At 38.3% G+C, this 13,078-nt stretch overlaps 1 protein-coding gene across 1 annotated transcript in view; it reads right to left on the bottom strand.

The window, feature by feature from the left end:
- Positions 1-1,110: 1,110 nt before the first annotated feature.
- Positions 1,111-13,078, bottom strand: part of LOC101923130 (tetratricopeptide repeat protein 38) — a 20,332-nt gene continuing 8,364 nt past the window's right edge. The window contains exons 8-14 of the mRNA XM_055808870.1: positions 10,300-10,359; positions 9,196-9,234; positions 8,270-8,351; positions 7,181-7,346; positions 4,246-4,405; positions 3,887-3,960; positions 1,111-3,064 (exon numbers count right to left, since the gene is read on the bottom strand). Coding sequence (XP_055664845.1) covers positions 2,971-3,064; positions 3,887-3,960; positions 4,246-4,405; positions 7,181-7,346; positions 8,270-8,351; positions 9,196-9,234; positions 10,300-10,359 — 675 coding nt within the window. The 3' untranslated portion in view covers positions 1,111-2,970. The remainder of the gene's footprint in view (positions 3,065-3,886; positions 3,961-4,245; positions 4,406-7,180; positions 7,347-8,269; positions 8,352-9,195; positions 9,235-10,299; positions 10,360-13,078) is intronic.

Genomic DNA, 13,078 nt, shown 5'->3' with positions numbered 1-13,078 from the left:
CAAACAAGTTAAAGAAGCTATCACTTGCAGAGGTTCCTGCAGCTGATTGAGACCTTCATTTTGTATTTGAAAAGACCTGTATGTATGCCTTTATCAGGACAACACAGGTTGAAAACTGGTTTAGAATAACATGCGTCACCCTGGCTTAATAAATCTGGTCTTGATTTGCAAACAAAAAAAATTTACTCAAAACCAATGTACTTGTTATGATAGCTGGTCAGCTTGCTTGATGTTAACAGAATTGTCACAAATGCTGCAGTACCAGGTTTGACAGTAGTCAAGCCCAACAGACCATCACCAGCTCCCTGTTTTATTGCACTGGGCTGCAAGAAGCGGCTAACGCTGAAGAAGAGCTAGAGGTAAGCAAGGTAATGGTGTACATGGGCTCAGCAGAGATGACAAAGAAAGCAGTTCAGAAAAGGTTTGTAAAGCAGAGGGTATTGCCCTTGCAGCCACTCTGGGGATCATCAAAAATACCATCAAAGTTAAAAGTAGACGTTTTCTGATGCAGTGCTGGCAGGGGAGTTACTGCCCAGGCTCAAATTCTGATGCACAGTACAAAGGACTATTACCTCTGCCCCTCTTAATCCAGAAAAATAAGTGCCATGGAGGCAGGAAGGGATGGCCTGCTAATTTGAACAGGTGTGGCAAAGACAGAACAGAAGCAAGGAGGGAGATGTGTGTGTGTTTGCATAACCTGTGCGAAAACAACATCTCTTTTTATAAGCAGCAGGTATTTATACAAAGTTTGTATCAACTACTCTTCAGCTGCTCCTGCTGAGATATAAAAAGGTGAGGCTTTAGGATCAGAATGATCCTTGGTCAAGTTCTTCCCACTGAGCTACCTGCTTGTTACTTATTCTCCATAATGGTAATTGAAAATGATTCAGTTTGGTAAAGCAAGACAGAATGCTTGGAGTATTTTAGAAAAAAAATCAGGGGAAAATAAGGCAGAAAACTAGGTTTTGTTTATGGGCAAAATATGTAGTACTGCTTGAACGGAAAAGCTCCTTGTCACATTCATGGAAGCAAAGGAGACCCATACTGTTAAGGTTTACAAAATTAAAGCTGAATAATCCATTTAAGGCTTCATCCATGCATACAAAGTAGTCATATACTTGCTGCTCAGCCGAGCACATCTTTGAATTTATTGATGCGAAGCAAAGTTCTCAGTCACATTGTATCAGAAGCACTACAAATGTCATTCTTAAATTTATGTAGCAATGGATCATATAAACCACACACTTCATAAACAGCCAGCAGATTTCTCAGGCTTTTGTTCCTTAGTAAGATTTGTTATATTCCTTGAGTAAAAACATTATCCATTTAAAGTCATTGCTTGAAATGCACTGATCAAAACCAATAGTAAAGATCTAGTATGACTTTAGCACAGAGTGAGTCAATCACAGTCATGGCTGGACAGACAAAGCTGAAGAACAGGGAACTACAACTGTCTGCAGGATTCAAAAGACTGGAGGCAAGGATGCGATACCCTTATCTGCTTTTACTAATTACCATCGATTTAAAAATAAACTTTTTTCCTCAGGTGAGGGCTGGGAGAAGAAGGGTGACAGCAAGGCTCTTCTGTGTCTTATTCCTCTAAGCAAGAACTCCAGCAGCAGTGCAAGGGCAGCTACAAAAGTGCTTTTTTATGTCAAAAGGAAACTATGTGGGATGGGGCTGCTGTGGGGTGGGGAAGAGCCCAAGCTGGACAGGAAAGAGGAGCAGGTGCATGTGTGTCCAGGAGAGCTTGCAGCTGGCAATACAAAGCCAAAACTTGGGCAGTTGAAGAGTATGGGATTTCTATCCAGGGGAAAAAAAAAAAGAGGTGGCATTCATTAGTTCAATTTTGGTTTGAAATATCATCTTTCCCTTCTTAAGGGATTTATGGATTCCTGCTGCAAGACAACCCGTTAGCTCTGTTATGCTTCTGGAATACAGAGGCATCAGAACTTCACAGAGGTACATGGCTCATATCTGCAGCACCAAAGGTTGTCACATCACTTGCGCTGGTGGGACAAAGCTTTGTGTCAGTTCCCCTTAGCTCTTTCTGTGGCAGAAGCTCCCTTCCAGTCTTCACCTGCTCTGAGATAAAGTGTGTGCTTTAACACTGATTTTAAAAACTCTGCTAACATGTAAGGACTCATGCTATTGAGATGGTAATAAGACCTGACTTTCCAAATACTCAGGAAAGCACAAAGACACCAGTCCAAACTGGTGACTCTCTGAAAGGTACTGTTCTAGGTGAAATGCAGGGTTTTTTATGAAAGATTTAAAGTGCCAATGGAGTACTTGTGTTAGTATAGTCACAGTTAGCTATATCCATCTTGTCTAGTTTCATTCACATAGTAATTTCAGAAAGCTCTGAGGTGCTATATTGTAAGGGAAGAGTTTACATTTTATGAGAGTGTTTAAAAATACGCACCTAGAAAAAGATCTTGAATGCAGACAGATCTGTAATGCCAGAGTCTGTGACTTGTGCCTGAATGGACTGGAAGTTTGATACAGAATTCAGTTTGAGCCTGTATTGGCTCTGGCCCCATACTTTCCTATTAGCTGTGTTTAAAAGGTCCATTTGAATTACCTGAGCAGTTAACATTAACAAAGTAACAAATAGGGCCAATGAATGACTGAAATTCAGGCACTGTTACTGTATATGATCAGGGTCAGAGGGAACTTTCAGGAAAATATACCAGAAAAGCAGCATCCCAGGACGCTTCAGAAAGCTGTGCATTAACAGCAGGTTATCATCTTCTTTCCTTGTGGAATCATCTAAGATACAGCCTCCTGAAATGCAACAGCTGTGTATTTTTTTTTAAAGGGAATCATAGTCAGATCTCTTGACTCACAGGGTACTCTTACCTACCCTGAACCTCTAGCATGGTTTACAGCACAGCACCCTTCCTCTCCCTGCACCCAGACTTAATTGGTAAGCTTACTGCTATTTCAGCTGAAGCACAGAAGAAAGGCTTATGCCATCGAATGAACGGCTGCTGCCTTCCTAATAAGTCGCTCCGTCATCGGTGAATTTGGTCTCATCACATCACGTTCTCTCAGGAGGCACCTGAGAAAGGAGAAGAGGTAAGAGAGAAATGGGAAGGCCATGAATACAACATCAGTTTTCCTGTAAGATCACCAGCAGTATCCTGGTGGAGAAAAATGGTACATAAAGACCTGCTCTTCAGGTGCAGGTTTCTCTTATCAGAAACATTTGACCTTGACAGTAAATTTAGGCAGAACAGTGGTGGTTTCAGCACTGAAAGAGACTGAAAATGAGCACCCAGAGACCAGAGCGCACAGAAGAAGCATTTTGATATTGTATTTAATTTTTATGTTTTAAAGACACCTCAGGAGGGGAACACGTAAGGCTTCATACTGTCCCAGGGATCCATTCTTTTAAGTGCACAGGCAGACCCAGTCCATACATTTCAACAGAATTCAATACGGGCGAATAAGCGACAGCTACAATTTCTACCAAACAAGGTTCTTGTGACTTCTACTAAGGAAAGCTCACATACCAAACTCCACAAATCTTATTTCCCAATAAAGCAGATGTCATCATTAGGGCAATTTGATTTTCAGCAGTTCACAAAAGTTTAGCAGTCCATTAAGCACACTGATCAACATGAAGGAGGCCACATTTTAAGACAGAACCATCTGAAAGTCAACCACCCTTGAACAAACACAGATCATTCATCCAGACCGCAAGAGTGTATTTTCAGAATTGGGAGCTATTATACTTTTTATCCTAGTTAAATGTTGCTACATTTAACACAAATGCTGCCATATAATTTTAGTTTTAATTTCTCAGTTTCAGTACACTTGCTACTTCTTACTTTTAGTAACAGTCTTACTTCCCCAAGTATTTATCAGGAAAAATACTCACCTTGCAAGGTTTTGTTTGGCTTGTGATTTAGAATTTAAAGCAGCATGAATCAGTAATTGGCTGAAAACATCTCTCTGAAAAAAAAAGTCAGCAAAAATAGTGTTCGGTAACTATAAAGTACTGCTGGTTACAATGTCTCATTTACTAAATCATTAAAATCCCTGAGGAAGGAAACATATTGAAAAGAAAAATTAAACAGCTAACACTGCTAATAAGTGCTGGCAAACAGGATTCAGTCACAAGCACAGTTTAGCTTTTCACTTTCTAAGAATGAAATGTTTTTAATAATGTAAGTGCCTAATGAAAGCTACTGAAAGAGGATTAAGTTGCATAAAAAGTCTTTTACTGATCTCCTTTACCTGAGCGTTACTGCCTCCTAGCTGGATTAGTTGATAACGGATTGGGTACAGCAGGTCTACAGCTTTGTCGCAATTTCCATTTTCAAACTCTACAAAAGCCTGGCACAGTGGCAACCCCAAACTAGGAGCCAAGGAAAGCTCATGGTCTTCACAAGGTGCTCTGTAGAATGAGAAAACAGTTAGCTCCCATACGTCATTATAAATATGTGTGTTTCAGTGCCAGGCTGTCATTGCCCGCAGACAGAGTATTTCTTCACCATACAAAGCCTGATGTTTCAAGTACTTTATTTAGACAATACCTTTTGGTGAGGTTATATCACTTTCACCTTTTTGTTACCCATCAATCAATCAGTTTTCATTCTTCTGCATATATCCACAAAAGGCACAAGCCCAACGCCTCCTGCCTTTGCAATGAACAGTTTCGGCTAGAAAAGTGAGACGACTGCAGTTTCTCTTCTGATGATCTCACCAGAACATCCTACTGCGAGTTGACTGTCCTCCCCTCTGCCAAAAGTGGCAACCAGTCTTCGCAAACGGCTCTAAACAAGAAACTTGCAAAACAGCTCCCTACACAGCGCAGTGCCTCACCACCTTTGTCATGTAAACCCCATTCCCAATGACAGATCTTCAAGTCTGCTCTTTTATTCTAACCACAACAGACTGCTTTTAAGCCCACAAACACCAATGGATTTTAGCTAGCTCTTTTTTTTTTTCCTCTCTTCTCTTTTTTAGCGCTTGCATCCTAACCCATCTAAGAGTGCAAGAGCCATATAGCATAACTATATGCCTGCAGAAGAACATATACATTCCAGCAGGTATTCTTGCCAGCATTTTAAAAAAAGTAAAAATACAAGTAACCAAACTGTAGCTCTTTGGTCTATAGGCAATACTTGCACAGGATCATGTGGAATTGTGGTTTTCTACTGCTACAGGAGAAGCTGACAGCAATCAGGCCTCGGAGGTAGTGCCACTTCAGTGCCAAAAGCTTGGCTGGCAATGTGAGGAGAGGAGGGCTTTCTATCCCAAGCACTATAAATTACTGAGAAGACAATGCACAGTTGAATACTATAAATTCCATCTGTTTTTTAAAATGGATTTTTCCTGTAAATTTTCCAATGAAATTTTTAACATTGAGGAGCCTTAATCACTGGCTTCTGTTTGAGTGTGTGCAACGACAGCTGAGTCACACTAGTACCTTAAATTTACCAAACACAGAGCATACCCTGTGCTCTCCTTGAGTCAGTATTACAAATTTCCTGTTACTTCCGCTAGGTTAATGTTGATTTTTCCATATGCAGCGTTGCCCTATGTGTTTACCATTCCTTAAACAAAATAAGGCATCCTGGAAAGTTAGAAGACAACAACAGATGTGCATTTTAAGTTGTCTGAAGTAGTTAATGATGAAAATGATGAAACAATTCTTCATTTAAATGTTTGTTCCAGCTCTCTGAGAAAATGCACAGAGATGGAAGACTGGTTAGGGTGGGGTTTTTTTCCTTCCTCTTGCAACTGATCTGAACTATCGATTCATGACAAACAACATAACCCCTGCATTAACTAACATTTCCATCCATGCAAATAAGCATGTGATACCAACCACCAGAGCATGCCATGGAATACTTACCCAAAAAAAACCCTACTTCTGTCGACTTTAAATTGCAAAGCCTAGGGAAAAATAGTAATGAAAAGCCAAGAATGACTGTTGTTTGTGCCAAAGTTTTATGCCTGCTTTTTTAACACGTACAGAACACATCTTCGGTATCATTTAGCTATTACGTATTTGTGATACACATAAATTAATCCATTAATCCAATCATTAATACAATCCCTTTATCTCACAGTCTAATAAAATCAAGCTTTGTAATACGTCACAGCAGAAAATGTGCAGTTGTATTCCTGGGAAAGGCTGAACACAGAGGCAAAAGGAAGCACCAGCTGAAAGGGTAACTAGCATATGTTCATTAAAGCTTCCCTGAAGTGGTGTGCCTGTGCGGTTTTACATACTTTCTACATACTTACGTATACTTCTACAAAAGACATTTGCCATTTCCTACTGTAGTCAAATCAGACATGCTTAGGCTTGATTTGACAGTTACTTGTTTTTGTAAGTATTCTTGAAAGTTACATTTATTTTTTTATTATTTTTGATTGAGGGGTATTATAATCAGGAACAAATAAGTGGCAATTTCAGGTTCTCCTTCCTTATTTTTTAAGGCAAGGGAAGCAATAGATGCTGAAACAGAGGAAACACAGAGTGGGGGAGGGGGAGAAATTGTGTTTAAAGCACCTATATATCAACCTCTTCAAAAAATCAAGGCAAGTTACAGTTTTTTAACACATAATGGAACACAACCCCTCACACCGTTTAGATGAAATACTTAAATATTCAAATTTTTCAAGTAATTAAATTTGAAAGCACAATATATTCTCTATTACTACTTTAGTATTTGAAATTCAATTTCCTGCAGAGGTACTTCACAATGCATCAAACAGTAGCTATTAGAATATCAGTACCAACTAATGCTCTATTGTTAAAGAATCTTTTAATCCAGAGCAAAAAAGAACCACCATAGATAGCTGACATATATTGTAGAATGCCCTTACTAACATACAAGTGAAATATTTTATTCACTGTACGTAACATAGCTTAGTGAGGACCCATTGAAAGAAAATATACAGCAACTGTTCAGCTGGTGTCCACGACATCAAGAGATTTCTGCCGGACAAGATTAGAAACCTCCCTAGACATTAACTCACAAAATAAGTAATTACAGGAATCTCCTAACTGCAGATTGGTCTGCTTAAACCAGGCATGTCCCAGTGACATGCTAAAGCAAAGAAGAGCGAGTTGTAGTGCTTTGGCAAGCCAGAGACGACATCACCTTGAAGTTCAAAGGACAAAATATTTCTTGAATACTTTAATTCACTGGCTTACTTGGCAAGTTCCTGAAGAGTTGTTAAAAGCTCATCAGTGGTCTTGTGGTCTTTGGCTCCAAGTGAGGACATCAAGATGTGCACATCATTGAACAGAAGAACGTGATCTTTGGTGTGCTTCTTTGTAAGCTTGAGAGTATTGTTCCACCTGTCTCCAAGCTCTACACCTAAAAGTAAAAACATTTTTCTCAATAAAATACCACATGGAAAAGCATGACTTTGCAATATACTTTCAGTCACCCACCATAAACAACATTCCTACTAAACTTAAGAAAACATTCCCTGATGTGGCAAAATTTATACAGTAATACTCAGCTGCAGCCTGCCGTATCTGGGCAGAGTTTACTGTCAGTGATTTATCACCAATCTAGATTGCATTATGTGAGGTTCTGGCTCTATTACAAGATTGCTTATGCCTTCTTGGAGATGACGATCACAATGTAGCAATCAAAACACAGACTGTATAGATGGATTTCGTATATAAATTCAATGCATCATTAGTGTTTTAGCAGAAAACTGAAAATAATGTCTGTCTGTTGCCCTTCCCCTTCATGAACTCGAGTGGATAAACACTAGCTTAAAGAAGTTCGGGAGAAACGCCACTGAGTTACCAGAGCACACAAAAGCCAGAGGCTAATATACATGTACCAGCTATTTCAATCAGTACTAAACCAGAAAGTTAAGTACCTCACTTGAAATTTACTTTAAGAAAGCTCTACAGCTTTTGAGAGGCTTATGTACTCGATTGTTCAGCCTCAGATCTCTAGGGACAATAGAAGTGAATTTGCCAAAAAGGAAATATGTGACCTATGCTAGCCCTGAGCTGAATGAAATACCATACTGGCATGGAAAAAACCCCACAGCTCTTGGGAAGAATAAAGGTTATGGCCATTATTATGAATTTCACATTGAGGTTTTTCTCAAGAGCAGAATTTTCTTTTGTAACAGAAGATTTCCTCTGTAACACTGACCAAACTTGCTCTGTAAGTATATTTAAATGCTTCAACATGCAAGGCAGGGGAAAGGGGGAGGAAAAAAGAAAACGGTTCCCCTTACAGTTTTAAAAAAGAATGGCAAGTGGATATCTTACCTTCCAGGCGAAGCCTGTACAACATTGAACAGTTATCTACCACGTCCAGCATGCTTCCACTTGACAGACACCGGGGAGCAATCTGTAATCACAGGAATTCATAAGCTACCCAACTGATGTGCTAGTGGGAACTTCTTCAGATAATCAAACTTATTTCCACAGTACAGAATTAATTTTATCATTCAAATTTATCATTCAAAAATACCTGTTTTCCAATAGCCCTAATGGCATCTTTCCTGAATACAGCAATTTGCAATGACAAACACTTCTATTGCTTCATTTATGTTATTTTTCCTGTTATGAACTTAAACTGAGGAAGTATGGAGAGTCACCAAGGTATTTTATTTTTTCCAAAATAGTGCCATACACATTACTTCACTTTGCCAAGGTTAGTAGATAGGAGCCTGCCCTGAAGCTTTCTTAATGCCTGCATTATTTGTATAATCCTTACAAAGATACGTTATCCTATCTAATTTGATATTGCTTATTCACAAAGATTGTTCTGAAATCCAGACAGTAAAGAACTATAGTAAGTTAACTCGGCATAAAAAGACAGGCTTCTGTTGACCTAGTACCTAACATGCAAAATCACTTCTTTGTAAAGGTAATTTGACTTTATAGGAAAATTATTTTACATCCTTTTAAAAAGCATCAGTAAGAAACACCTTTACAATGGAAAACACTACCAACAGTGCCATTGTAGCTCTTTCAAGCACAAGTGTAACAAACACCTGAACTATATAAGATGCTAGTCTTTTGGGTATTTTACCCAAAACTGTTGAGAAAGTTTCCCTAAAAATCTGTAACAGATGTAAATAATACATATATGGCACACTGTAATAGCTTCCAGTCTCATACAGAAGGAAGAAAGCACATTTCATGGACTTAAGCATGTTCTCAGTAAAGAAAAAAAGGCCCTTACTCACGTGATTGTCATAAATTGTCAAAGCAGCCTCATATTCACCCTGTAAAGGCAAACGAGGACTGTGTGATTAACATTCAGATACAGTAACCAAAGGCATATGTGTTAATTAATAGATGTCATAATATTACTTCACAACTGCCTCATGACTTGATCAAAACAAACTATGTCAAAGAAACCTTGAAGTATTAAAAGAAAGGAGTCTACTAAGATAAAGCAGGATTTGCTAAGCAAAACAATCACTATGTTTAGGTTTCATTTAATAATAGGTACCAATACTGGTAAAAGTTACACATGAAGGAGAAAGACAAGGTATTACCTCTCACTCTAACGTTCCTTTCAGAGATTTTGGCAAAAATTAGTGCATCCCACGGTGTACGCAAAGAGGTAGGAAGAAAAATCACTTTAAGCAGGCTACAAAAAAGTTGTATAGGTAGAAGGTGGCAAAATAAACAAGCTATTTAGACTGCTATCAAGAATTACACTCCTTCTATGTTAACAATACTGCACACAAGCAAGTCACTCTGCTTTCTGACCAAAGTACACTGCCTTCTCAATGATGTCACGTTTGTAACCCTATTGAACTGAACCACACAAGTGCTAAAGCGTTATTAAATCCAAGAAAACTCAGTGCTGTAACCTGACAGGTTGGGTAAAATTGCAACCATTTTCAAAGGGTTCTTAATAATAAGAATTAGAAACCTTAATAATTAATACCATTGGTAACGAAACTTATTTCCTCTTACTGAATTTGAAGAGAATTTTGTCTAATTTTTGTCTGAAAACTAGAGATTCAAGTTCATCTTTCTATCTAAATAACTGTGCCAAGTGTAATTAGTGAGACCATCTGATCTTCAAATGCGTAATAATCTCACAGCAATTTTTCAACATCCTAACAAAGATCCGGGAACCTTGACCAATGGAATTGAAACTTTTCAAAACAACTTTAACAAAGGACTAGCTTGTGAAAATGGCACTGTGTTATTTTATAAAAACATCCCTTTAAACAGCTGAAAAAAACCCTACAAATATGTGGTCTACCTTTTAAATAGCATTAGAGAAATGATGTATTTGGGACATAAAACACCTATATGAAAATATCTCATACCTTTTCAATAAAGTATAAAGCCCAGTGCCAGTAATTATGGCAAGCAAGCATGTCACTGTTCTGGAAAAAAAAAAAAAAAAAAGAGAAAATATAATTTACAAAATAACTTCCCATTTAAACATATCTAATCAGATTTCTGTTTCCTTCTTCAGTAAACTGAGTATTTCATGAGACAGAAGGGACTTTAAGGGACAGAAGGGACAGAAGAATTTTAAATCAGCTGGCCAAGATGCTTTTTCACTTGATACATTTGTCCTTGCAGCTATTCAGGGAGACACCTTAAAAACAAGGTTTCCCCCATGTCACTTTCCAGAGAAGAATTTCACTTGGATATCTGTTTCAGAATTCACCCTTCTGCAGCACTTATTTTTCCTTAGAGAAAAAAAACCCACATCTGTAATGAGTAAGATTTATCTCATCTAAAATTTAGGCATCTTGTCTAAAGTAACCTGGACAGAGACTGGAGAGAGATACCCACCTTATGAGGGCCATTCATCCCACCCACCTGGACATCTATCTCAGACCGAGAGGAATCAGTTAAACACATGCTTCACTACAGACTGCAGAACCTGCACTAGATACCAAACACATTGGCAGCTCACCAGATGAGATTATCATTTGCTGGACTATACAGACTTTGCATTGCCCTTTTCAGCAGGCTCCAGAACGTCCAATACTCTTCCCTAGCCTGCACTTCAAGACAATGTCATTGCAGTTCATTTTTGTGAATGCAATGAGAATAGACAAAACAGGAATACAGGTTCGGTGGGCCTTTGGTGAAATCTGAAGTACCAGCAAGGTTCACCCCTCTCCTCCCATTCCCTCCCAGGGCTGTACTTAAACTTTTTGTTCTCACAAGTGGAAAAAGCATCTCCATTTTCATGGTGACAACTGTTAACACCCACTTTCAGAAAGCACAAAGGTTCCCAGTGAATGTCCAAGCTTTATGGTGCCAAGATAAACATTCTGGTAATCTTTACTTAGTTAATATTAAATCACAAACCAAACCCCAGCAATTGAAGTATTAATTAAGTGCTTGACGTAAACTTGATAATATCATTTACTGTCATTCCAGATGTCATACAAACAAGGACATGCCATTACCTCACTAAATAAAACAGGACCTTTTTGATGCTGCTGATTTTGAGTTCTGAATGAGATTAAATTGCTAAAGGAGAAGTGGGCTTGTAGCTAACTAAATAAAAGCAGGCTATGGAAACTCACCACAACAGCTCAGGAGAAAAAACATTGCCATTTAATAACAAACAGCACTGGCAGAGAGGTCCCTCCCAGTAAGATAATTTTGCCCCTTTTGATTTTGTGCTGAAATATACATAAAAAACAAACGGCATCTGATTTTTCTCTGGGAGGTGGAGGAACAAACAAAATACTCTGTAAAAAAACTGGTACAAAATCTTTGCTTCTCTAACTGCAAAGGAGGAAGATTAATTACAAACAACAGAAGGAGACTGAATACTGTGGCAGTACAGATAGATGATCCTGGTCATTAAAAGAAAAGAAATAAAAATTTCAAATTACCAGGCCAAATACAAGCATTTCTATTAAAGCCCTTAGAGAGACCTGCTTATTTTCATATGCTTAGAGTTTAACACTTCACCTTCAAGATGTTTACAATAAAAACTACTGCACAAAGGAAGTGATTATGCACATTATCATTATGATAATGCCAGCTACTACAAACCCTAACTATTCTGGGGCAGGCATGAAGGTACATTAGTCAGTTCTACTTACTGATCTTGCACTTTTTTTAATTTGGATAAAGGGTATAAATTACAGAGGCACGCAATTATTTTAAGAAACAGAGCTTAACGATCCAAAAGTCACCTGTTGGGGGTTTTAAGTCATCACCTAAACTGTCAGTCCCCTGCATCACTGTTTTAATAAAACTAATATATTCAAGGACAAAATGCTTTTTGGGAAATGACAGATATGAACCTCAAGCAAGGGCTTTCTGTCTGCACTTCCTAGCAGTATCTGAATGCTAAATTTAAACACATGCAAAACAAAAAGGCATTCTAGTCCCATGATCCAGCCTTGTTCTTTGGGTGAGGTGGAATGGTCAGCTCAGAAGACTCTTAAAACAGACTCATGTGGGCTGTAACAAATTCAAAGGTCACAGCTTTCTGCTCTAAACAGAACATACTTAACCATTGGGAAAACACATGGTGTCCAACACAAATAAAAATTAAGCTTCACTTACAGCGAAGGACCATAGGATAGCCTAATTAACCTATTCAATACTCTGAGAGATACTCAAATATATTGGATATATAAAGCAACTTCAGTATACGAGAAAAGAGACCAAAGCATCATTTATCTTTTCTTTACTGTTGACCTTTAAAAATCCTTCCCCATCCAGAAGCAAACATGTATTTTATGAGTCTTCTAAAACATTCCATTTGACCATAGCATTTCACACCTCAGTTAGGTTCCTGTGAAGAGATTTAGTCAGGCTCCTCAACTGACTCTTAGTGACCATCTTAGTCTAAGCAAAAAGCTTGTGAAAATAGCACTGGTCATTTGACTTTTATAACCACACAACACATCACATATATATAAATCACATTGCAGTAAATCACAATTTTCACATCTGTTGTTTCACCTGACCACCACGGCCATGTCTTTATGAGATGTAAAATACCTAATCAGCTCCACCAGGAAAAAGAAACTACACACACACAGACAAACCACACACTAGCTAAAATAAGGCAGTGTGAGAGGACAGCCTTTGTATGAATCCTGGCCTACAGGCATGTTT

Source organism: Falco peregrinus, chromosome 6 (assembly GCF_023634155.1).
Source record: "Falco peregrinus isolate bFalPer1 chromosome 6, bFalPer1.pri, whole genome shotgun sequence".
In the NCBI taxonomy this organism is placed as follows: domain Eukaryota; kingdom Metazoa; phylum Chordata; class Aves; order Falconiformes; family Falconidae; genus Falco; species Falco peregrinus.
This window is presented reverse-complemented; position numbering and strand designations above follow the sequence as displayed.